Source organism: Glycine max, chromosome 5 (genome assembly GCF_000004515.6).
Source record: "Glycine max cultivar Williams 82 chromosome 5, Glycine_max_v4.0, whole genome shotgun sequence".
NCBI lineage: Eukaryota > Viridiplantae > Streptophyta > Magnoliopsida > Fabales > Fabaceae > Glycine > Glycine max.
In genome coordinates, this window is record NC_038241.2 from 3087291 (window position 1) to 3113481 (window position 26191).

At 30.9% G+C, this 26191-nt stretch overlaps 3 protein-coding genes across 4 annotated transcripts; all 3 read left to right on the forward strand.

Moving 5' to 3' along the window:
• The first annotated feature begins 843 nt into the window (after positions 1 to 843).
• LOC100500416 (RING-H2 finger protein ATL48) lies at positions 844 to 3893 on the forward strand. The gene is made up of 2 exons (XM_006579496.4): positions 844 to 1054; positions 3501 to 3893. Exons 1-2 carry the CDS (start codon positions 994 to 996, stop codon positions 3671 to 3673), a joined length of 234 nt encoding a protein of 77 aa, XP_006579559.1. The 5' UTR covers positions 844 to 993; the 3' UTR covers positions 3674 to 3893.
• A 6285-nt stretch (positions 3894 to 10178) lies between these two features.
• On the forward strand, positions 10179 to 16977 carry LOC100527526 (putative ubiquitin-conjugating enzyme). Of its 2 annotated transcripts, none has more exons than NM_001250382.2 (7): positions 10179 to 10247; positions 12227 to 12299; positions 14307 to 14386; positions 14716 to 14830; positions 15171 to 15223; positions 15453 to 15581; positions 16540 to 16977. In NM_001250382.2, exons 2-7 carry the CDS (start codon positions 12256 to 12258, stop codon positions 16674 to 16676), a joined length of 558 nt encoding a protein of 185 aa, NP_001237311.2. In that variant the 5' UTR covers positions 10179 to 10247; positions 12227 to 12255; the 3' UTR covers positions 16677 to 16977. The 2 variants fall into 2 exon arrangements, with proteins under 2 accessions (NP_001237311.2, XP_040871119.1); XM_041015185.1 differs by having other exon boundaries at positions 10183 to 10247; positions 12047 to 12299; positions 16540 to 16905.
• Positions 16978 to 22550: 5573 nt separating this feature from the next.
• LOC100807741 (RING-H2 finger protein ATL47) lies at positions 22551 to 24938 on the forward strand. The gene has a single exon (XM_003525444.5). The coding sequence runs from the start codon at positions 23222 to 23224 to the stop codon at positions 24209 to 24211; it is 990 nt and encodes a 329-aa protein (XP_003525492.1). The 5' UTR covers positions 22551 to 23221; the 3' UTR covers positions 24212 to 24938.
• Positions 24939 to 26191: the final 1253 nt, after the last annotated feature.

Sequence of the window (26191 nt, forward strand, 5' to 3'; positions counted from 1 at the left end):
AGAGAGAGTAACAGAATTTTAAAATTCTGTTATAAGTGCTAGCCTAAGAGTGAAGGGTTGTTACTTTGTTTTGCTTGTATAAAAGGGCAATCATACATCTTAATAAAGGGTTGTTTTTCATTCTATCATTTTCAGTCTCTAGTGCTATTTCTAGTAGGTGTGCAATTTTGTGCTTAGAAAACAGTGAGTGATACACGAGTGAATGTGTGAGGGAGTGAATTGCATCTCTTGCAATTGAGTGAGGAACAGTGTGTGTTCCAACAAAAAAATCATCCGTATCAAAATTCTAAAATTGTTGAGGTTACGATAAAAACTTAGTTAATATTGAAAAACATAAGATTATATATTAAATATATGTTAAAAACGTATTTAAATTTTGAAGATAAAATATAAATATTTGAAGTTAGTTTTTGATATTCAGTTATTGATTGTTAAATTATTCATATTAAAAACATAAGAATGTATACCGCCTTCAATCGCATCTTTTGCCCTCTATTTTTTTTTTCTTCAAAATTTGCTCCCAAATTTGTAAAACAACGTGAATTTTGTTCCAATGTAAAAAAATCGACACAGTTAAGATATCGTGTAAGGGTTTTGTTTTTGTTTTTTCTCTTTAAACTGTCACAATTAACACAATTTTGTGACGTTTTTTTTTAATTAATTATGGTAATTTTTTTTACGTGGGAGTAAAATTTGCGATGTTTTATAAATTGGAGAGAAAAGTACGAAAAAATAAAATTGGAAACGAAATTCAAAATATTGTGAAAAATTAAAGGAAAAAAAATGCAATAAGCCAAAATAAAAAAAAAGGGGGTTTTACTTTACTTCCTTATTATATATGCTGCTATTAATATTATCAGGTATGTGGCAGAGCATTGTCCAAGCACCGACCCCACCGCCATTAATTTCCATATATTGATTTCGTGCCATCTATCTTCTTCTTGGTTCTCCAATTAGGGTTCAACTTCAACCTTGCTTTCTTTTCTGCTCAACATGGCTGAAGATTATCTCCAAGAAGAGAAGAAGCGAGTTCGGAACCCTTTTGTCCCCATTGGTAAAAAGTCGCCTATTTATTTTTCCTTTTCCTTCCTCTTCAGTTTTACGCTTTCAATTTCAATTTCAATTTTCCTCATCTTTGATTCGTTGTATTTGACTACCTTTTTTCATGTCTCTGTTTGATTCCGTTTTTTCTTTATACTGAAAAGAGAATCGGATTGAGAAAGAGTTCAGATGGTTTATAATTAGGGAAAACTCTTTGGTTAGATAGTTACTTGATGGATTTGGAGAGTTAGGAATTGGTGTAATATGACCTTAGGAGGGGCTTATCTTCCATGTTGCTAAAGAAAAGTGGTGTGATCTAGGGTTGTTGTGGACTTAGTCACTTAGGATTTCTGTAACAAAAGAGGGTAAAGAGAAAATATGCGTGGTATGCTACTGGAGTTGTCTAATGAGAAAGGAAATGAGAAAATAAAAAAGATTATAATTTGGAGATGTCCCTGATGAATAGAGTTGAAAATTTACAGATATGTAATGTTGCACTGTCCATACGTGTGAGGCATAAATTGAAAAGATAAGAATTACCTAACTTTATAAAGGATGATGTGTTAGTTCAAAAAATTTACTTAGGTTGCTGAATTCTATGTGTAATTGTTGAATCTGCCTACTTTGAGTGTGATTGTTAGGAACAGAGAAAAAGGAAAGAAACAAGTCTATCTTTGAGGGCTAGGAACCTCCTAAGCATCAAAGAGGGGAAAAGGAAATTTCCATATTGCTTGCTGCCTTCTTACATCAACATTCCTATTTATACAGCAATATAGCATTGCTGAATTACACCAGGACAAAATAACAGAAAGCCATAACAGAAAAGGAGAGGCAGACAGCATATTCCACTTATCCAATTCCATCCAGCTTAGCACCCGCTAACCAATTCCGTTAGATGAAATCCTTCAGGTATCTTGGGTGGCTGGATCTTCCTTTTGGACCTCATGTTCCTTTTCCTATTATTCCCTGGTCCATCAAAAACACCTTGTCCTCAACGTGATATGAGTCCTTCAAGTGAGCATTCAATGTGCCACCCAGGTCCTCCAGGATCCCAAGGGCTGTCCCAGCTAGGCTCACCTGGTTTAGCAGCCTTGCACAGTGCAAAATCAGCAGGGTGACGATTTCTTGAGTCCACTGCTACTTGTTCTCCAGCTCTATTATGTGCTAACCTTTGTCCAAATAGGATACTATAATTTAGGCATTTATCAACAACATAGAAAACATCACCATCAACTTCGTACACATACCTATTGTTGATAATTGCAAGGGGAGTGAGCACAGGTTGGTTCCGTACTGCTGTCGAGGTAACTCCACAGCAGTATCAGTTGCAGAGGGATGAAAAGGTTTAAGGAGGGAGGTGGGAAGCAGCCATGGAAGGCGGAGTCGGCATGCTGGTCTGAGTGGCTGCAACTGCAATGGAGGGAGGTGAGGTGGACTGCTCACTTGCTGCGCTTTTCCTTCACGCAGAAGCTTTCCAGAAGATGGAATAGCAGTGGATGAAGAAGGGGAATGGTGGCTGGTTTCCAAGGTATTCAGGCTATGAAGGCTTGGGTAGCAGCAAAGATGAGTTGAGTTGCAGTGAGCTCAGCAATGGCTTCCTCGAGTCGGTCCATGTTAGTCTTGGAACGAGTGGAGTCAGCCATGGGCAAAGACAATGAGAGCACCAAAATGTTAGGAATAGGGAAAAAGGAAAGAAGCAAGCCTAGCTTCGAGGGCTAGGAACCTCCTAAGCATCAAAGAGGGGAAAAGGAAATTTCTATATTGCTTGCTGCCTTCTTACATCAACATTCCTATTTATACAACAATATAGCATTGCTGAATTACACCAGGACAAAATAATAGAAAGCTATAACAGAAAATATAACAGAAAAGGAGTGACAGACAGCATATTCCACTTATCCAATTCCATCCAGCTCAGCACCCGCTAACCAATTCCGTTAGATGAAATCCTTCGGGTATCTTGGGTGGCTGGATCTTCCTTTTGTGCCTCATGTTCCCTTTCCTACAAGTGATCAATCAAGTTACTAAGTTGTTGATCACTGTATGCTAATGGATTTAGGAAATGAATCATGTAACTTAGACATTGGAAATTTCACTTCTAGAGTGGGAACATGGAGTCTCTCTCTCTCTTTTTTTTCTTTCTAGACTGATGAAATGTGAAGGACATGGGGTGTAAGTGTAATGAACGTCCGTTCACCCTGCACATGAATATGAATTTGATAAGAAATAAGGAATTTGATCATTTCAAAATTAAATTGTAATGTGTGATGGAGAATGAATTGGCATTGGGGAAACATCAAGTTTACATTGCTTGGTGTTTGGAGATGGCTAATCTTAATGTTTTTCTATTTGTTTTGGTGATTGGATTGGAGCTGGTTCTTCTTTGTGATTGTCTTGTCTTTGTCATTCAACTTATGTTGGTTAATTTCCTGTGATTAACTTTAATGTGTTAATTTCAGGTGCACTTGTTACTGCTGGTGTGCTAACGGCTGGCTTAATCAGTTTTAGACAAGGTAATTCTCAGTTAGGCCAGAAGTTAATGAGGGCTCGTGTGGTTGTCCAAGGTGCAACAGTGGCGCTCATGGTTGGCACTGCCTTTTATTATGGAGAAAATCCTTGGCGATCGAGTTAAAATTTGAATGGCCTGAAACAAAAGTTGAAGTTTGTAATTGCTTGGTTCCTTGTTGGTTTTAGTTTTATTTTTGTGATAAAGAATTTGGTCATTTGAGGACCAAATCCAAACCCTTGCCAACATTTAAATTTTTTCTCACAACGCATAACGATTGAGTTCATCTGAATGTACTTTTATATATAGTTCTTTAATCAAATAAACAACTCTCAATTGTCTCTTACTATCCGGAGTAACAGAATGAAAATGGGGGCTTGCACGGCCACAGGGTTATCTTCATTATGGAGGCCAGGTTTCCAAACCAGTAATGTTATTTTTTATTGTCGGTAAATAGTTTTTATTAGTGGGAGGAGTTGAACCTTTGACTTCTTATCCCCTTTATTCTCTCTTCACCATTCAATTAATCTTATATCGTCCAATAATGATATTTTTAGTTATTACATTTGTGTATTTCACCTTTTTTTTACAGAGAAAATGTGGTTTCTCCTTCTTTTTTTTTTAACATGAAAGTTAGGTGTAAAATGAGTCTAGGAAACTAAGTAGCACATGTAATACATAAAGTAACAGTACAAAAAGAGGAAGAAAAAAAAAAACTAAAATGAAAGAAAACTGTAGCACTGTTGGGCAGACAGGAAGGAAATAGATGGGGAAGTAGGTAGGAAAAAAGTGGAGTGAAAGTTAACTTTTTAGGTATTACCTTAGTGTGGCGTGTTTCGCGTTTGTATTTAATTTATATTTTATAATTTATAGGAATAATTTTTTTGATATATTATTAATTATTTAGTTTAAATTTTAATTAATATTTATTAGTAGATATGTCAATAAATTTTTTATATATATGCATGTTTCAAAAAATTGTTATATGTGTTGTCTATGGTATGATCTTTTTTACTTTAATGATGTCTTATATATTTTTTTTTAATTTTCTTTAAAAAAAATCTCATTTAGTTCTTTTATTTATAATCATATTATTAGTAAAAAATATTTAATAATTTTTTTATGATTAATTTTCATAAAAAAGTTACATGTGTTCACGTTACAAAACATTTTTTTTAATTAAATTAATAATTAAACACGTTACGTTATTATATATACATAAATAAGTAATAAGATCAATTTATGAGAAATAGTGATAAAATTAATAAAATCATTTGGATATATTATAGGTATGATGTACTATAATTTATTTTTTATTTAATTTAAGCATAAATAATATAACAAAAAATTTGTAAGTTGACTCAAATTAATGTTTTTTTTAATTTTTAAATAATAACATATTAATTAGAATACTTAAATTAAAGTATTAAAATTTTTAAAACATATTTTTAGTTTAGAAAAAAAAATGTATCAAGTTATAAAATTTTGTATTTGATATAATAAACAACATTTTTTTAAAGAGAAATGATTAACGCTTGATTTTGGATAAAAAATTGAATAAATTTATTTATTTTTATTTTGAACGGAAGGACAAAGGCCTAGAAAAAAAGTGCTAAGAATCGCCCTTAAACATGGTTGAGATATATCTCTGATTACAACAAGAGAACTAAACGAAGACACAAGATAAAAAATTAAGTTACAATAGAAATTCCATTTTTTATTTAATTTAATTTTTAAGCTTTATAAGTCATCTAAAAATATTCAAACTATAAAAAAAGGTTATCAAGTAAACTTTAAATATCATATTTGGATAAAATTATATTAAAAATTATAAAAAAAACCTTACATTATATACCCTTTCATGCAAATTGTTTATTATTTTTAATTTATTCCTTTGTTTATATAAATTTTAAAATTTAATATGAATTAATAGCATGTGACAAATACATGCATTGATTTTAAGCATTGATACATCAAATCAATATCTACTTGAATTATTTTACAAATGATTGATTTGTGTTATTAATAATTACTTTCTTAAGTCCAATTATAACATATTTATAATATTATTAAAACATTTTATTGTTCTTCTTTTATCAAGGTTGTTTCTTCATAGTTGATATATAATGCGACTTGTCACCACATAGTAGGTCATATGGATTTTATCCTGTTTTCTCCCCAAATCAAAATATCATCTCTTTCACCCCAAAAGAAGAATGATTGAATCATATAAATTTGGAGTGTGAAGTGTAATGAAGTATAATTCAATTGATTTTTGAATTATAAATAAATCAATAAATTAATACCATAATATCTACTTGAATTCTTTGATAAATGATTGAGTGTTATTAATAATTTCTTAAATCCAATTAAAACATATTTTATAATATTATTAAATCATTTTCTTGTTGTTGTTCTAATAAAATTTACAGGTAGACCTTAAATTATGTATATTTGAGAAAAACTTAAAAAAAATATAAATTTAACTTTGAAAAAAAGACAAATCAATAGAAAAATGATTAAAAGATAAAATGTTTGAAAAAAGTAAAGAAGTAAAGATAAAAAAAACATTGAAGCTGTAAAATAATTTAAACAAACAAACTTTCAATATCAAATATTAGGAAAAAGAAAAAGAAAAAGAAAAAAAGAAAAAATCAAAACTATGATCATTCTAATTAATAAAATTATCTTATTTAAAAATGTATTAATTAAAGATTAATATATGCCAATCTTAATTATTTTAACTCAAATCAGAACATATTTGATTGAATAATTGAATTGAATAATGTCCTTTAATAATTTTAGAGGGAATAAATATGAGATTGTCAAGCCCTATAGAATCAAACATTTTTTTTTTATATATACTAGGTTAATTCTTGGTACCTTGTAGGGGCATTAAATCATATTTTATAATTTATAGAAATAATTTTTTCTATTATTTTATTAATATTTAATATATTTTTAATTATTTAGTTTAAATTTAATATATGTATGTTAGTAGATATGTTAATAAATATTTAAATATATTTTTATATGTATAAATGCTTCATAAAAATATTATTGTTGAAGGTGTTGTCCTAGATAGGATTATCTTTACTTTGTTAATGTCATGTATGCTTCATTTTGTTTTGTTTTTTTTTCTAAAGATGATTTAGTTCACTTTTTTTTTTAACTGTGTTATTGGTATAAAATATGTAATGACTTTATTGATGACTAATATTCATCAAAAAGGGACATCATTTATCAATGTGACAAAACATTCATTTATAATATATTTTTAAATTAATTAACTAATTAAATATGTTGAATTTATCAAATATACAAAAATATTATAAATAATATTTTGAATTTATTAGAAATAGTGATAAAAATTAATAAAATTAATTGGATATATTATAAGTATGATATAGTTTATTTTTTTATTTGATTTAAGTATTAATGATATAACTAATAATTTGTAAATTGATTAAAATCAATGTTTATTTAATTTTTAAATAATAATATATTAATTAGAATACTTAAATTAAAGTTGTTTATGACAATGCACATAATATATATTGCACGGCATATAATTGATTATAGCATGACTATAATTTATATGTGATGCAATAAAATTGATATCATAACATAATCGATTAAGCAAGTGGTTGGGAGCAACTGCATGCCTTTCATTACTGAAAAACATAAGCGAATGCAGGAGAAAAAAATGATACCCATGCTCTTATATATTCGTTTTATTATTATAATATGTATGAGGAGGGCGTTAACATCAATAGTTTATAAAAGACAAACTTAATGTTAAATCAAGTGGTGTCCACAGAAATTTCAAAATTTTGGTTTCTTCGCTAACAAACAGGTAAAATTCGTACACTTTCATTCACTTCCTCCCTACTTGAGCTTAATCAAACATATTGTAAAGGGTTGGAGGAAGGAAAACTAGTAAATCCAATAATTGCAAAACTAACTTGTATGATTTTACATACTTCAATGTGCTGTAGCTTCAATGTAACTTCAATAAGAAAAAATATTTCATTGTTTTCTTCCTTTGGGTTCCTACTCTTACTTCAACACATTTTTGTTCTTCTTCTTTCAAATGAATTGTAAGAGTCATCTTTTGCAATAATATCCAAATTACTAGAGTTTCTTTAGACAACACTACGTTGCTCAAATTTGTTGCCTTTAAATGAGTTTCTTTACTCAATACTAATTTACTCAGATTTGTTGTGGGTTGTGTTGGATCGCCTTAATTAGATTTAGGTTGTTAGTTACTGGACAAGTGTCGATCTAGAAGGAATAACAACGGAAGAAAAAAAGTGTAAGAAAACTTCAAGGCTTTATCATGTTTGTTATGTGATAAGATGTCTTAAAATTACTAATATGAATAGCTTTTTTAACTTTGAGCGTATATATCTGAGTTGCTATTGTTTATTTATTGTGCATTGTTCAGACACTCTTTGTTTATCATCGTGTGCTCTTGTAAGTATTGTTGGATATTTTTAATTAATGATATTTTGATAAAAAAATAAAAAATAAAAAATAAAATTTACTAACCTGTATGTATAAGTATAATTTTAAGTGTTACTTAAATAAAAAGAAATATGATCGTAGAGATGCTACTTGCCTTGGGATTTGAAGGTATAAATCTTATTTGATATAGTATATAAAATAATATAATACATGTTAGTTAGTATTATTAAGACAATTAAAAATTTTAAAATGGAAAATATTGAATAAAAATACTGTTTTTTCATATTTTCAATTCATCAAATGTTGTATTTTTTTTTTCATTAGTAAGTGTCCTTTCTTAACACTATAACAATAACAATTCGGGTTTTCAACTCACCCATGAGACTATTAGTCATTATTTTTATCGTCTATTTTGATTAGTTATTGAATTAGGAGAGAAATATCTCAAACAGCTGGATGACTCACAGATTATCTAAAAATTCTTCGAAGCAACCGGTTTGAGTGTTTGACTCATATTTTAAGGAAAACTATATCTTTATCTTGAAAATTAGTTGAAGTTTTTTCTAAATGAAATTTAAATAAAAAGTAATTTAGAAATAATATTCTTTGGCTATGATTATACAAATGCAAATTAGTAAAAAATGTTGGTTTACAAATTTAGCATATGTTGCCAGCTCACTTATACTCGTTGAATACCATTAGTGGTAATTATATCAAATATTACTACACTTTCCAATAACTTCTCTGCTTTAACATGATGATAGAATGTTCATACATTTTTAAATAAACTTAAGAAAACAAATAATTTTAATAAATTTTCTCAATTTCTGTAAATTAATTAAAAGACTAATAATAAGGAAAATTTATATTTTAAAGATTCTCTGTAAAAATAGGCCAAAATTAAATGACTAAAACGTAGTATTTTTTATATTATTGATTGAAGTTTATTAAAAATTACAAATTTTTGTAGATTTCATATTTTATATAACATCTTTCTTTTCTGATTTTATAATTTTTAATAAATTTTAGTAGGTCTCATCTCTTATCTAACAACATGCTTTACTGATTTTATACTTTTAGTAATATCATGTGCTTAAATTAATGATAAATGTATTCTAACTTGTGATTCCTTCGAGAAGAAAAACTTGTGATTCCTATAGTAATAAATTCGAATCACTTCTTCCGATTGAGAATATATAAGCAAAATTTTGCTTTGCGTATTGATTTTAAATATAAGTAAATTTTAATTTATTTTATTTTATTTAATGAGTTTATATTTAAAATATTTTTTATTTAATAATTTTAATTCTAATGACTTATTTTTATTTGTGATATCAAATTCTAATGAATAACAATTTAGAAAAATAATATAATTTTTAATTGAGATTGATGCAATGAAATGTTATTAACTAACTTTTTTATGTGTTATTTGAAGTGGTTGTGAGTTTTTTAATTTTTGGTTTTTAAATATAAATTTTAAAACAATCAGATGCTTCACAAAAATGAAATTGAAATGGTTTCTAAATATTTTCAAAATAATTTTACGTTCATTTACAAAATTAAGATAAAAGTTTTATAAATTTGATTTTTTATTAAAAAAAATATATTCTCTATATTTGACAAAGATTATTTCGGTGGTCACAAATACTATCATTAATATTGTCATTACCATCACCATTGACATCGCTACTCCCATCCCACTAATGTTGTTGCGTCACCACTATAACTATTATCTTTGACATCACTACCTCAACTAACAATAAAACTATGATCACAATTATTATTATCATTATCACCACTCCTACCACCACGACCATAAATACCATCATCATCACCATCATGTTATTCTTATCTTCACATTGTCATCAACATCATATAAAGAAAATAATTTTAAACTATTTTAGTAAGATATATACTTCCAAAATAAATTTATTTTGAAACTAAAAATTGGAAAAGAAAATTAAAACTAACGACATTTTAAAGACTGATTTGAAAAGTTTTGAAACTAAAAACTAAAAACAATTAGTAACACTTACCAAAAGATTGGTGAAACATAATCGCCACGTTGCCGTACCTTTTTGATAACACGTGGTATGTCCCACGTCGACATTCTATCTCGCTCACACCCACTCCCTATATATTTGTTCTTCCTCATTTTCTTTCTGACCTTTCTTCGTTCCAATTGCAATTACAATTACTCTCTGATCACAACGCCATCGCCAAAGGGTTTCAGGCAAGCCATCATTTCCCCCAAATTATACTTTCACTTCTCGCATGCACACCAATCCACATTTCCTCTTTTTTCATCTCTTGCTTTTGATTTTGCACTGATTCAAGCATGCTCGCCATTGCAATATTGTTTTTCTTTATGTTTGGTTAAATGGGTCGGCCATGGATCTTTGTATCGGAATCTTTATCAATTATTTCTGTAACATTGTTGGTTGGTATTGTTTTTGTTTGATTAACGCTATGATGCCTTTTCGCATTTTGTTTTTCTTTGCCGCATTGGTGGCTGGGAAGTTGATCGAAGTAAGATAAGGAATTCTGGGTTTTGCCCGTGTTTGAAATGGACGCTTTCTTTTGCAAAAGATTTTAACTTTAATGTATTTGCACTTTGTGCCAAATAGAGCGTGCAGTTGTGCCACATTGTGTATCACACACTTCGTTTTGAAAAGCTCTTTTTCTTCATATTTCGATAACTCATGAGACCATTTCATTAATTGCTGTTGTTTAGTGTTCTCTCCTTTAGAAATTTTAACTTTGTGTTTCGATACTCTGAAGGATGATAATGTTGGTCCACTTTTTATTCACATAGATGCTTGTCTGTCTCATTTTGATAAGAACTTTTCAACAGTTGAAGTATTCTTCTATCCTTCTGAAATGAGGCTGTTGTTGTTGTTGAAGAATTCTTCTATACTAAGTTGGAATTTGGTATAAGTTTGTCTGTAATGTAAACTTCCAAGAGTATGCGCTATGATGAGCAGAACTATATACTGCGTGTTTGGTTGCTCATCAGTGAGAATGACCGCTTGCCATTTTGATGCATCTAATACTAGCTCTTGTGTTATTCATACGAATTGGACGTGGAAATGGGATAATACAAGTTGATCCAGACACACACATAATATATACCTCTAGAATTGTCTATGTTTGTGTCTAGTTTGCCTTGTCCATTTTGTCTTTTTCTGTTTGGGCCATGCGTAATATGTGTTTGATTCAACTTATTTTGGAAAATAATTGCTTATTTTTGCTAACATTTCGAGAGAGCTTTTAAAAAAAAAGTGATTATTTCACTAATTTTTTTTTATGCAAAACATGCAATGAAAAACATTGATATATCTTAAGCAATCTGTTGTCCTTCATATATACTGCCTGTAGTTTTTTCTTGTTGGAACATTTTGGGCAGTTTGTGTTGGTTCTTTTTTATGAGACCCCCTCTTAATTGTCTACTGCATTAATTGCTTTATTTATTTACTTTTTTATAAAAATACCCTTAAATGGAGATGCAGTAATTGGGTTGAAAGAGATTAAGAGAATGAAATTCCAGTAGTTTTAAAGGTTTTTTGTGGAAAACTTATACAAATTGTTGACAAGTTTAGTACCACTAACTAAATTCCTTAATTCTTTGAAAGTAATCAACAGGGTCATATATGTAGAACTAATGGCAATATCTTGTTTGGATCCACATTATTGAATGGAATTTTTTTTTTGAGGTTTTGCCATCCGGTTTGTATCTGATTTTTAACATTTGCATCCAATCTGTATGTCTCTTATCAGTCTTATGTTGTCAAATGATATTTTGAACTTTAAATGCAAAAGCTTATCTCTTTGACTCTCTACTATCTTCATATGATATAGGGTATTTCTTTACTGATTTGGCTTCTTTTATGTATGAATAGAAACACATTTATTAATCCTAATTTTTACTTCAAAGCAAAAGTTTCTTTTACTTGGGTTTTCTGCTTTTCTACATCATTTATCAGCATATGGTGAATCTTTGTGGGCAAACTTATGTGTTGGTTTGATATGCAGGACATCACAACAAATATATTGAGATATATCAAGTTCCTCATCCTCTTCTATTTTTAACTGAAGTGAATTGAACTTATATAGGCGGCACATTGAAATTGTTTTTTGTTTTAGACCTTTTTGTTGTGGTGAAGATGGTAACAAATATGTGCATTTGGAAAATATTAATTATCCTTGTAGCAGGTTGAAATAAGTGATTTGTTATAATCAACATGTCATCTCCAAGCAAGAGAAGAGAAATGGATGTAATGAAACTGTAAGTAGATTGTTTTACTGTGTTTATGGTTAAATTATTTTAAACTGTTCTTGAATTATTATTATAGCCTTTTTTCTATAAGTTATTTGGGGATTCATGATAAAGAAAAACTTCATTTTTGATGATGGTAAGTCACATGGTGTGCATGAAACATAATGATTTTAACTGTAAAAGTAATGATTTCTCCTAAAATCAAACAACAGGGTTAAGTGATAAGAAGTAAACTTTAGAGGTAAGTTGAGAAAGGGCAATATTTCAAGGAAAAGGCATTTTACCCATTTATTAATATTCATGACAGAAGGCATGCTTATGAATTGGCCGTTTCTATTATGAAAAATCACCTGGAAGTGAAAAGTGAATTCATCACAGCATGAAATGTCTAACATAGAATCCAACAGTAATTTTTTTTAAGAAAATTGCTTATGATTTTACTCCATCACATTACATTTTAGCACAATCTGATTTTTAGTCATAATAAAGGTATCACCCTTTTTAGTGGGAATAGGAATCTGCAGATTACTAAGAACAATTGAGGAAATTAAAATGAAAAAAAATGAACTTGCTTACTTAGTCTTAGTCTGTTGGCAGTTTCTGTGAGAATATCAGCATGATAATAACCCTATCCCCTGTGCCAAAAAAAAAAAGAAGAAAAATCTGCAGCAATCTTGGGTAATTTCTCATTTGAGTTGTGTGTATAAGATGTGTTTCCATTTTATTTCATTGAGATGCCTCCTGGCTGAAGCCTGAAGCTAAATGCAATGGCTTCTTCTTTGAGGCATAAGGGCTTTGCCTTTCTGTGCAACATCACCATGGAGTCTTTTCTGGTGTAATTGCATCTTATTTCCCTGTGATAGGACCAAAACGCTGCTTTATTTATGATTTTATTTTCTAGTGCAACATTATTTAAATGCTGATGATTGAAATTAAACTGCAACCATGTAATACTTTGTCAAAGTAAATTCTTATTACAAATCGATCTCCTTCCCTCTACTTTCCTTTTCTTCCTCCCAAAAAATAAACCAATCTTAATCACATATGATGCTTTCTATTGCAAACTTAATTTTGTATCCATTTTTTTTATTTCCAGTAATCATATACTTTTCCCTTTGCTGTGGTGTTATTGACATTAGTCAATTAGTGCAACTTTGTTGGTCTTGTAATGTGGCAATATAGGTCGTAGACTAAATAATGGCGATATGTTGGTGTCTTGGTGGCAATATCATTTATGCATGTTCTTGTTACCTAAATAAAAAGTTGTTAATCAGAAAGATGCAGTAGTATTATTTGGTGCCATATGGTGCTTATAGGCTATGGTATCACAATAGACCGGTAGATGTTGTTATAGACACATGATCAGAGAGCATAGACAAAGTTTGAATTAGTTGCTAAATTTATGGCTAGAATAGCTTGGTTGAAATTGATAACAGCAATTGATGATGAAGGCATATGGGATTGATTTAATTTAGTAATATGTACCTTGAAGAAAACAAATGATAAGAGCCCACTACGAATAAAATTTTCAATAAGTACTTGTAGAAGAAATAAATAAGGTAAATAAACCACATTTCTCTCATAAGCTAAAAACGTTTTATGTAGCTCAACTGTTTTAAAAGCTCTCCCATCTAACTTCTCCAAATATTGATATGCATATGTTGCTTTTAACCTGAGAGAAATTTCATTAATTTCACCTTCTTATTTTCTTCTCCTATAAGTACTTATTACAAATTTATCCAAACGAGTCAAAGGCTCGAACCTTTTTGAGGGACTTGGCATCGACCAAACAATGCCAATAATGATACTATCATCAGTCTAGAGTTAGAAAGTGCATGCAAGTACTGATTTGTAGATGCATGCTTGTGATTGTTCCCTATTATATCTGTCGGATGAACTGAGACTATCACTCTTAGCATAATATTTACATCTTACCCACTTGTACATGTATGCATGATTTACGCATAGCAAAATCTTCCTAGTCATTTTTCTCAAATATTCCTTACTTTTTTCCAGGATGATGAGTGATTATACAGTGGAGACGATAAATGATGGACTCAATGAGTTCAATGTGGAGTTTCATGGTCCAAAAGAAAGTACTGTCAAAATTCTATGGTTAACCTAGTCTTTTGTTTGATGAAACTGTACTTGTATATGAAGAATTAGTTACTAATCAAATGCTTGTCAAATAAATATTTCCCCTTTTCTTTTTCCTTTCTGAAGGAGAAAAAGGAAGGACAAGACAATTTTAATGAGAAGTTCCTTTATTTCTATCAACATAAATTTCCATCTAATAGTTATACTTCATCTTCTAGCTTGGCATTGGTTTCCTTATCTTTAAATGGGTTGAGTACAAAAGACTAATTACCTATCTTTAAGCTATTTGGTTGTTCCTTGATTTACTAAATTTATGTGATTGTTGCAGGCCTTTATGAAGGTGGAGTCTGGAAAATTCGGGTTGAGCTTCCTGATGCTTACCCATACAAATCCCCTTCTATTGGCTTCGTGAACAAAATTTTCCACCCAAATGTTGATGAGCTGTGAGCACTTCATATGCTATTAGTCAATCTTTCTTTACTTTTTTTGGGTGAATGTTTTTTCTGTGCAATGTAGTTTCTGCCCTGATCTGGGTTGGCAGTAGATTATTACCTTTTTTTTTTTTTTTTAGATTTGAGTTCCACGATGGCATAACTGCTTTCTTTTATTTATCTAGAGAGCAAAATGCTTTTCTGTTTCTATTTCATTGTTTTGGGATTTTCTACAAGAGGGAAATGATATTTCTTAGAAGTATCAAGTCACAGAAACAACTTGCTATTGATTGGTGTTTTGTGCGTACATGGATTATTACTCATTCTGCTCTGTACGTTTCATCACCTGCAGATCTGGCTCTGTATGCTTGGATGTCATTAACCAATCTTGGAGTCCAATGTTCGGTAAGTCAGTTATAGACTTTCATATTAAAAGTTTCAAGTACCCACCATCTAAAGGTTCTATTATTTTTTTCATATTTCTTGTGTATTTATACTGAGGTATATAATTATCTAAATGAAATTCAACAGGAATATGGAATGTCCTCCTTCCTTAATGTCCCCTCTCCTTGTCCGTTTAGTCTGTTATGCTTTTCATTTCTTATAGATGACCAATGTTTCTTGTGTTTTTCAGATCTTCTAAATGTCTTTGAAGCTTTTCTTCCCCAACTCTTGCTTTATCCAAATGCTTCAGATCCTCTCAATGGTGATGCAGCATCGTTAATGATGAAGGATAAAGAGCTGTATGACCAGAAAGTTAAAGGTGAGCATATTTGTATGTTGGGCTACTTTTTCTGATCATTTAAGACAAGTATTATAATGGTTTCCTATTGTAGTCTATGATCCAACCGCAGTGCCTATGACCTGGACTGCCAGTGTCTGTTTAGTGCACGAATTTGTGCATACTGCATAGAACTGGAATTGGACATGGGAATTTTTATTATAATGTTTAGATGTCCTTTTAGAATTAGAATCGAAATTTTAAGTCCAATTCTATGAAATTATAATATAATTAAAACTTCCCAATTCACAATTCCCAACCTTACACTCTGAATCAAAATTACCTCACCCCACATTGCGCAACTACTTTCCTTGTTTTTGCTGCTCCTACTGCCATTGTCTCCACCTTCACTGCCACCCTTGTCACCGCCTGTGTGTCCCTTTTACCATTGCTACCTTCACTATCATTGCTGCCGCCCAACACCATTGCTATCGCTGTCATCACTGATTATCATTTCAATTGGGCACAGCAGCAGCACCACCACCCTCAATGCCTGCTGACACCATTGTTACCACTACCATTACTACCACTACCACTTATAATTGCAATTTTTAACTCCAATTTTGATTGCATGCGCTTAGAGGACCCTTATTGTAATCTTTCGTATTAATCTAAACTAATCAGTTTCTGATTAGCTTAACATCCTGGGCGTATCACATCTGGACTTTGGTTTGTAATGATATAAAACCGTCCTTGTACTCCGGGACCCAATTTCCCCCTATTTATTCTCTTAACACCTAAGAAGTTGTATCATGCAATGGTTAGTACTACATAATTTGGCCAAAGGCTGTAAATTATTCAAACGTGATGATATTATTTTTCATATATTTCTTAATATTTGGATATATTGTCTAAGTTATGTTACCAAGGTTTGGTGAATGGGGGCTATTTAATGGTGACAAAAGATATATAAAAATTGCTCTGCTATTTGTGGGGACAGAGTATTGTGAGCGGTATGCTAAGAAGGAAAACATTTGCAACTCTACGGCTGGTGAGGAGAGCGGAGATGAGGAAGACATCAGTGAAGAAGAAAGTGCATCTAGTGATGATGAAATTCCTGGTCGCGCTGATCCTTAAATGGGTTCAGTGCTCTTCCATTTGTACCTTTAAATTAAAGGGTGCATGTAATACCAATCAAAGCATTATTACATGATTATTACTTGTTCAATTATAAGACGTAGGATTATATACACTATTTTTTCTGCCCGTAGAATTACGATTCTCATTCGTCAGTAATTTCATGAAAAGTCATAATGTAATATACAATTAGTGTTTTACATTTTGTCTTTCATTATTTTGAAAACAAGAAATGTCCAAAGATACCTGTTGAAAAACTCAGTTGTTTTCTCTTGTATAATTAGCTAAATATATTATTTGCAGTTATGATGGAACTATATTTCTTCTTGTCAGCGGAATCTTGATTCGTGAACCCAAACAGTAATGAAATCATTACTTCAGTCTTTAGGACTAGTTTTAAGCAATTAAAAGTAAAAAAAAAGTTTTTTATATTAAAAAACCATTACTTCAGAAAGATAAAAGTATATAAATATTTCCTTTTTTAATGATTTTTAGTTACTTAAAGTTTTAAAGGTCAATGTCAATAAAATTAGCAAAATAATAATATTGGTTACCAACTCTTGGGCTCTAATTGGTTATGAGGAGAGAAATAGACTGAAAATAATTAGAGAAGAGAAACAAAGTGGAGATAAATTTGAATGTTAAGTTATTTGATTTAAGAGAAATAAAGTTGAATGTTAAGTTGTTTGATTTAAGAAAAATATGTAAGAAATAGAGTAAAGGTAATATTGTCAAGTTGCTAGGATTAAATGAAATGAGAGGATGTAATTTCAAGTGAGCATAGAAGGATACACAAGCGAGGCTAAAGTGAATGCGGAAGGAGTAGAACACCCGGACGAAAAATGGATAAGCTCTCTCAGCTTGTGAGGAGAGAAATATAGTGGATAACAATAGAATAGAGATGATTAGAGAAAATAAAAACACTCTGTTCTATTGTTTTTTCCCCCTTCAAAAAAAATAAAAGAGAGATGATTAGAGAAAATAAAAATAAAGTTGAATGTTAGGTTGTTGGATTTAGGAGAAATAGGTGAGAACTAGAGTAAATAAAATAATAATATTTGTAAAAATACTCATATACCTTTATTCAACAATCAATTGTTTTTTGTGACAAAATAAAAGGGCAAACATATGTAAACTATTTCTACGCAAACTTCGCCAAACAAGTAGTCTCATTTGGGTTTTTGCCCATTGGAAATCACTTACACCAAAACACAACTTAAGAAGTAGAGAGAGTCTTGATTAAAGATGAAAATAGGGTAAATAAGATTTTTCCACTTAAAATTGAAGACACTCTGCACTGCCATGAAAGAAGAGAAAAAATTACTTAGATGGACCCTACATATTGCAAACTTAACACCCAAATCACTTACCAAACAACCACCACATACGTCATTAAAATTAAACAGACTATTGGTATATTTAGAATAACAATAAATAAACATTTCTGTATTTTAAATATTCCACCAACATGACTTATTTATCTTTTTCTATCATATTATATTTATATTTTTTTTCTCTCAGTGTTGGATAAGATATTAGGTGTTGATAAAACATTTTCCATATTTTTATTATACCAATATATGTATTATACACATTAACAAGTTTTACTAGAATGTAATTTTCGCGTGGTTAGTTGGATTTTTACATTTCAATGCCATGAGTCGCCATTTTCTATAAGGGTGTGGCGATGGATAATTTGCTATTCTTGAAAATTCGAAGACTGTAAACATCCACGAATAGTAAACATAAGATGTTTCAACTCCCTTTTGTGTTTGTCTAAATATTAGTATTTTCTTACAAATATTATAAGCATGGTAATAACTTGTCACTGCCCCGACTGTATAATCAAGCAAACACTTGAAAAACTCATCCACAAAAATTAAGTGCAGAAACCAACACCTTTAACATTCTCTAACCTACTAGTTATTTTTATAACTTGTTACTTAATTCTTCATTCTTGTAAACTGACTATTGAGGATGAAAACCAAAATTTTCATACACACCAATTACCAAATGATGACACCTAGCATCTTGCTTAAAAAAGTTGTTCCCCTTAAAATTTTCGAACATGGTAGAATTGGGATCTGCATTGGAATGTGGTCTCAATGAATGCATCTAATCAAATGCTTTTCTACTCTAAATGATTTCAGGATTCCAAAGTGGCCAATCTTTCAACTGGGGTAGAAGACTTAATGTTGTTTGCTAAAATAGCTTAGGCTTTGGCTTATATGCATGGGGAGATTCGTGGAAGTGGAATAACTCATGGTAAATTAAAACCAAGTACTAGCATTTTATTTGGCAAGAATATGGATCCATGCATAACCGAATATGGTCTGATGATGATTGAAAATCAAGCTCAAATGCAATTTCTCATGGTGAACATCTCAAAAACAGGAGACTTGGTGCTGCTGAGCATGCATATAGCACCTTCAAAATTTCTATATATCATTTGATGTGATACTTCTCGAGCTGCTGAAAGGAAAGGTAGTTTAAAATAGTGGATTCAATTTGGCTAAATGGGTGAATTGAGTGGTCAGAGAGGAATGGACCGTTTAAGTTTATGACAAGTCCTAAACTCACAAGGTGCTAGTGAAGAAAGGATGGTGAACTTGTTGAAGGTGGCTATAAAATGCATAAATCCTTCTCCAAATGATAATGCAACTATGAGTGAAGTTGCAGTGGTGGCAATTACATTGAAAGAGGAAGAAGAAAAATACATGAGAATGAGTTTAGTTATGCACTTTACATTCTATATGTATCATAAAAGACTTCCTTTAGGTGGTGTCCTCTAAATCGAACTTACCTAATTTTTATCAGTTTCAAGTAGACAGTGATCAGTAACATTTTGCCCAAGTTCATCTACAAAGAAAGGAAACAACTAAACTGTATGATTTCGCTAAAAAAGAACAAACAAAATCAGAAGAAAGAACCAAACATGCAATCGAATCTAACTGCTGAGTGCTGAGAACCGAAGGTTCCTCCTTTGCACTGTAAGCCATTTTATTGACTATTAGTAATTTAATCCCATTTACACACTGATAACACTACCTTGGCAAATATGGCATTTGCTGGTGAATTTAAATAAATAAATAAAAAGTTTGTAAGCTTTAACTTGATAGTAAGTACTAAATCCAACATAATTCATTTTAAAATCTAGAATAAGAACGAGAAGAAAATCAATTGCAGGAAAAAAAAAGAGACATGTTCCGACCTTAAATTTATTACATTGTTAGATTCGATATATTTGAGATATTGACTGCTTTGACCGTCGTATGAATCCTTACTGATTGTCCTTAAAAGGCACTTTGTTGAGTTGAGAAAAAAAGATGATGCTCATAAACAGTTTTTAGTCTCAGAAGTAATGTGAGACTTTTTGGTGGGATGAAACAAAACATACACTGAAAGAAACCAAAGAAGTAATGCTTTTAAAATTCTACAAGATGTATAATTTCATATGGATATGTTATCTTTAACTTCTAACGTCTATTCTGCATTCCTAAACCAAAAGAGGCAAAGTTATAAGAAAACCTAGAGAAAATGCACCAAAAATAAGGAGGCTAAATTAGTAGTTTAGCATCTCTTTTGGTCAAAATCTACAAATGAGCATTACCTTAGTGTTTTTGTCTAAAGGATGCCAGAAATGAGAAAAATAAAATACTTATAAGCTAATACGTTGTCTTGCCCTGACGAAGAGATGATGCATTTTTAATAAATAGAATTAAAGAATATAAGGTAGTTTTGGTTTTATTTTCTGTCTTTTATTTTTCTTTTTACTATATGATGCTTTGGTTTGTCATAGATGATGATTGCTTTAGAGAACGGGAAGTCACCACCCCAGTTTTGTTGAGGTAATAACAGCAGAATGCATGAGACTGAGAGCAGATTCCATCTTTTTGACTTCTTGCTGGTTAGTACGGGGGCTGAACACCATTTTATTTGCATTTCACACCTACTTTGGAACGACAAAATCATAGGTTTAATTCGTTGCCATGCGTGCAAGAATTCGGGACCCTACCATTTACTTTGGTCTTTTCAGGATATCTATAGTGTCCATCACCTCCAAACATGTCAAAGATGAATACAGGGAAGCTCGTGAACTCCTCACTCTTTAGCTATTATGATTTAATAGCAACATTAATCATTTCAACTTTTTTAAATGTGGTTCAAAGACTTGTACATGATGCATCAAAACACGCCTATAATTTCACACACCCAAAAAAACACGATACTATATAATCTTGAAAAAAAACAATAACAAAGCCTTTAAATGAAGTGAGCTAAAGTCAATTAAAAATTGGTGAGTAGTATTCATAGTTTGTTTTGTTAATGATTAATATGTGTCGAGAACTTGATTACTTTAGAGGAATCTTTCTTTTTAATTATTTTTTTTCATCATAAAATTTAAATTTAAAATCTTCGGACCAAATAATATAACTCAGACCAATGACACGACCAAACTTGAAAAGAAAATAAGAAGAAAATAAAAAGACACATAAAACTTACACTTTAATTTCGGAGATTGCAACTTCAAGAGCATAAAAGCTTACAGTACACAAAACTGCAACATTTGCAACAGAAAACTCACGGGTCCATTCAAACTATAAATCTTAGATAACATCCATGTATGAAAAAAAAATCTCTTTTCTTCTTTTATTTTTTCTTTGCTGCTATCATGCCAAGATTGGCGTGGAAGGGTCATTATTATCTGCAATGATTCTATACTCGAAAAAAGAAGCCACACCCTACAAATAGACAGCTTTGGAATTTAGACTTATCAATTTGTGTTGTATATATAGGTCAACATCTTAATCATTTGGCTATTTTCTTCTTCCTTTTCTGTTTTACGCCTTATAGCCATCTTGTATTCTGGCATTCATACAAGTCAAAATGAAAGTTTTGCATAAAACTGTCAATTTACTAAGCGGACATTGGAAATAGGTCTCCTGCAGTTATACAAGAATACTGTATAGTCTTTATTTGATGCAGTTGATAATCCAAGGGCCAAAAACTTGAAAACAACATTTATTTCAGTAATTCATAATGAAAAATAAATCTCAACGGCTTGGATCTCATGCAGAAGATCTTAATCCGCTAACTCCTTGGAGGGTTGGTGCAGTACAAACGTTTCAATCAAATGACATGGTAATAAAAAAAATTGCATCCTATCTCTATAGTTTCCAACCATGATTTTTTTTCCAATTATAAATACATTATAAAAATTACAAAAGTAAAACAAAATTTGGGATCACTAAATCAGATAGGCAAATGTTAACGAAATGTTTCCTTTCTATGCCCTTTGGTTGTGGGAAGATAATAGGTGAGAAATGAAATAATTTTGTAGTTGAATAAACAGAGAAAAACTACATTTTTTTTCTTTTGTTGTTTGAGTAAATAATTAGATTAAAGGAAATATACACTAAAAAATAAATAAATTGTAATTGGATCCTTAACCGTTTACAACTTTTGTAATTGGATGCTTAGAATTAGTAAAGCTGTAACATTGTTTTTTTGCAGTCTCAAACCACCATAAACTAACTCCAAGACTTAATTACAAAAATTGTAGAAGGTCAGTAACCCAATTACAATTTTTTTTCCAGTTTATAAATCTAGTTAAAAATGTTGAGGACCTATTAATATATTAAACCTAAACCTTTTCTTGTTAAAAAATGACAGTTTGTGGTTTATGTTACAAATTATAGAGGCCGAACCAAACAAAAAAATTACAAGATTAAAAATCCAATTACATTATTTTTTTAATTTGAAGATCTAATAGAAAATGCTCAAAATGAAAAATCCTCCTTAATTTTTTAACCTTAAAACAAATTAGACATTGTTTTGGAAGGACATCTGGTGCAAAAGTAAAGAGCAACAACTTTCCATGGCCACCAACCACTGCACAGGCAATGTGGTTACGCTTGTTGACTTTATCAAAAGGTAACATACACACTTCCATCTATCACGTCTTCCTTTATTATTTCCTTATAAGCCCCCCATATCCCCTTCATCAATCATCTTGAACAATTAGCTAGTGACTTTCAGCAAGTAGAAAGAAAAAAGGAACCAAGTTTCCTTACTACACCTTCCACATAAACAACCACAACATTTTCTTATGCTTCTCTTCTCACAACAGTGACTCTGTTGCACTGGAATGAATCTTCCTCACAGCACTTCATAATCACAATCTTTGTTCCCTTCTCCAATGTCAATGCTAGAAAATGCCACCTTGGCCAAAGCACCTGCAAAATCCAATCAGGAATATCAGTTTTCAGAATATCTACATGCAAAAGTCTACTAGGTCGGCATAGTAGCAAGAGTTTAGATAATTTGTGTGAGATCTTAGGTTCAAATTATATATATATATATTTTCCATGGGTCTTTTTCTTTGAAGATAATTTTGTTTTGAGTTACGGTTGAACACTAAATGGGTACATCTCTTTAAGGGGAAATTCGAATCTTGTTCATCGTAAGACTAACCCCTTCTGCTGCAAGACATAATCCCCATTTGTCAAACTCGGTGTTCTACAAAAGAATATCCATCTGCCAAAATGCGCAGCATCAATGGAAAGTTGAAGTACTCATCATATTATCCTCAATCTCCATTCTCAGCATTCGAAGCTCCCAACGATGGTAACATTAGCAATAACAAAGAAGCAACAACGCCATCATCTCTCAGCAGAATCAGTCCACTCATTTTACTGGTCATAATAGTTCTAGCAGTTATCTTCTTCGTCTACGGACTCGTCCATTTGATTCTGTGGTTTTTCATGAAGAGGCCATTATCACCTTCATCTCTCTATAGCTACTCCAACAGGTTCCACGAAAATTCCACGCGCTCCCGTGTTCTCCAAAGGCAGCTTCAGCAACTCTTCCGCTTGCATGATTCGGGTCTCGACCAAGCCCTCATAGACGCTCTACCCGTTTTCTATTACCAAGAATTGTTGGGGTCGAAGGAACCGTTCGACTGTGCCGTGTGTTTGTGCGAGTTCTCCAAGGAAGACAAGCTGAGGTTGCTTCCTATGTGCACGCACGCCTTCCACATGAACTGTCTTGACATGTGGCTCCTCTCGAATTCCACGTGTCCTCTTTGCAGGGCATCTCTGTCCGAGTATATGGAGAATCAGAATCAGAATCAGAATTCAATGCTTAATGTTGGAAATTCCAACTCTTTGGTTTTGCCCAGAGGTGAAGAAGAGAATAATGGGTGTTCAGATAGTCAAAGATCAGTGGGGAAAAGGGTGTTTTCTGTTAGACTTGGAAAATTTAGAAACAGTGGAGTGGAGGGTGGAGAGGTGGGAGGGGATGGTGGTTGTAGTTTGAATGAGAGGAGATGCTACTCTATGGGTTCGTATCGGTATGTGGTTCGTGATTTGAATTTGCAAGTAGTGTTATCTCATGGTGATGATGTTTTGGAAAATGGGAATGTGGAGGGGAAGAGGATAGGGGACTCAACCAAAGGTGAGAGCTTCTCTGTTTCCAAGATATGGCTTTGGTCCAAGAACACCACATTTCATGACTCTAATGCACCTTTCCCTTGATTAGTTCTTGCTCTAAGAATTGCATCATAAGAGCTAAGCGTGTGTTTGGTTAAACAGCTTTTATTTTTCGCGGTGCCGGCAAGGTAACTCTTTGTTGCTTCTGATTTTTCAATTATTCATTGTGATTTTGGGAGCTGAAATTGATTGTGGTTGGTATCCAAACACACACTAAGAACAAGGTTGAAACATGTGAGGAAGCTAGATTTTCTATCAAGAATTGCATGGAAATATCATATACCATTATATACTCAGGTTTATGTTAGATGATACTAGTATTTGGGCGGGATTCTTTTTATCTCTCTCCACTTAGTACTCGAATTACATTGATCTAGGTTGAAAAGAATGGTTCCAGCATTTCAAGCTGTTGGGAGGATTTTTATTCTGGATCATTGATATGAGAAAGAAGTATTGTAACAAATTCTGAGTAAAATTGTTCGATAACATTGTGCCAAGAAAAAAAAAAAAAAAAAAGAGTCCAGTAATGATATTCTAAAATTTGCATGCCAGAGAGGTGTCGTGATACACTGTTACTCTTCAACCTGCCAAATCTTTCCCAATCAACTAGAAAAATTACATACTTTTGAGGAATGTATTAATTAGATCTAATTTTAAAAGTTTAACAGGAATTGATACCTTACATTCTGTATCACTTGAAAAATGATTAATTTATCAACATATCATAAAACCATTAAAATTATGCATCAGGTAACTCTTCCTTATTAAATGTCTTATTTTCAAGTTCCAACGTTAGCATTGACAGTTGACACGTTGTCCATCACCAATGGACCTAAAAGCTCCATACACAATTTGATAAGTAGACACAAATTCATCTTCATTATTCCATATATCCATTGCAACTTGATTTGTGCCCAAAGTAAAATATTTGCCTTCACTTTTCCATATTTAGTCTCAATCTTAGAATATACATAGAATTTATGCTTTTAAAATTATTTGTTATAAAATTTCAATTCTAACATAAAAGTTATATATTTTTTGTTCATGGATAAATATAATTTTAATAATAATATAAATAAATATTAAGATGAACAAATATTGCTCACTGTTTTACAATTTTTTTTCCTTCCAATCGTGATTTTAAACTCTCCTTAATCTAGACATGGGTCCAATTGAATAAAACGAGTGATGAACTTCTAACATTAAGTAGTATCTTGGTAAAAGAAAAATAGTGTTATGCATTATACTGCGTCATCATTTTATTTTATTTTTAATTATTTTAAAATTAAATATTAAAATAAGATAAATTAGTATATAAACTAAAATGAAAGCAAAATTACAGGGGGGGAAATAAAGTAACATATTTACAAGAAAAAAATATTTAAGTCTTAAATATAATATGTAAATTAATTTAAAATAATATAAAATAAAAATCTTAAATAACAAAAAAAATCCTTTAATAATCATACATTTTCTCAACATTTCATTTTTTTTTATACGCATTGTATTCCCATTCAACTGGAAAATTACACTTTTGAAAACAAAAAAGCCAAAGCAAGTGCGTGGAAGCTTTGAGTCAGTAGATAGACAGGGACAACCGGTCTCCACTGTTAAAAAAAATCAAGGTAAATATTAATTGTATTTTAATGTTTTTGTAATTCTTTTTTCATACCTTCTTTTCTATACAATTTAATATTAACGTTTAAATATATTTGTATATTTTTTCTATGTTTGAGATTGAATTTTTTTTTTATCTTAATGGGACGCATAAACACATTTGTCTCTAAATTAGACAGAAAGAAAAAAGTAACTATTTATCTAAAAATATAATTTATTAATAAAATTGTAAGAGGATAAATTAATTTGAAATAAAAATGAAAATTTTTAATTTAGTTTATAAATATATAAAAAAATATGATAAATTAATTCAATAAATAATTTAATAAGAAATTAATTATTAAATTTAATATCAAATAAGTTATAAAAATATAATTTATCATTAAATTCATCCTTAATAATAAATTT

Bases quoted from the DNA above. Each gene is read 5' to 3' on its own strand.
- LOC100500416 (XM_006579496.4), top strand. From the start codon at position 994: ATGGCTGAAGATTATCTCCAAGAAGAGAAGAAGCGAGTTCGGAACCCT. The intron at 1,055-3,500 runs GTAAAAAGTCGC...TGTTAATTTCAG, and splicing joins GAACCCTTTTGTCCCCATTG to GTGCACTTGTTACTGCTGGT.
- LOC100527526 (NM_001250382.2), top strand. From the start codon at position 12,256: ATGTCATCTCCAAGCAAGAGAAGAGAAATGGATGTAATGAAACT. The intron at 14,387-14,715 runs GTACTGTCAAAA...TGATTGTTGCAG, and splicing joins GTTTCATGGTCCAAAAGAAA to GCCTTTATGAAGGTGGAGTC. The intron at 15,582-16,539 runs GTGAGCATATTT...TTGTGGGGACAG, and splicing joins GTATGACCAGAAAGTTAAAG to AGTATTGTGAGCGGTATGCT.
- LOC100807741 (XM_003525444.5), top strand. From the start codon at position 23,222: ATGCGCAGCATCAATGGAAAGTTGAAGTACTCATCATATTATCCTCAA.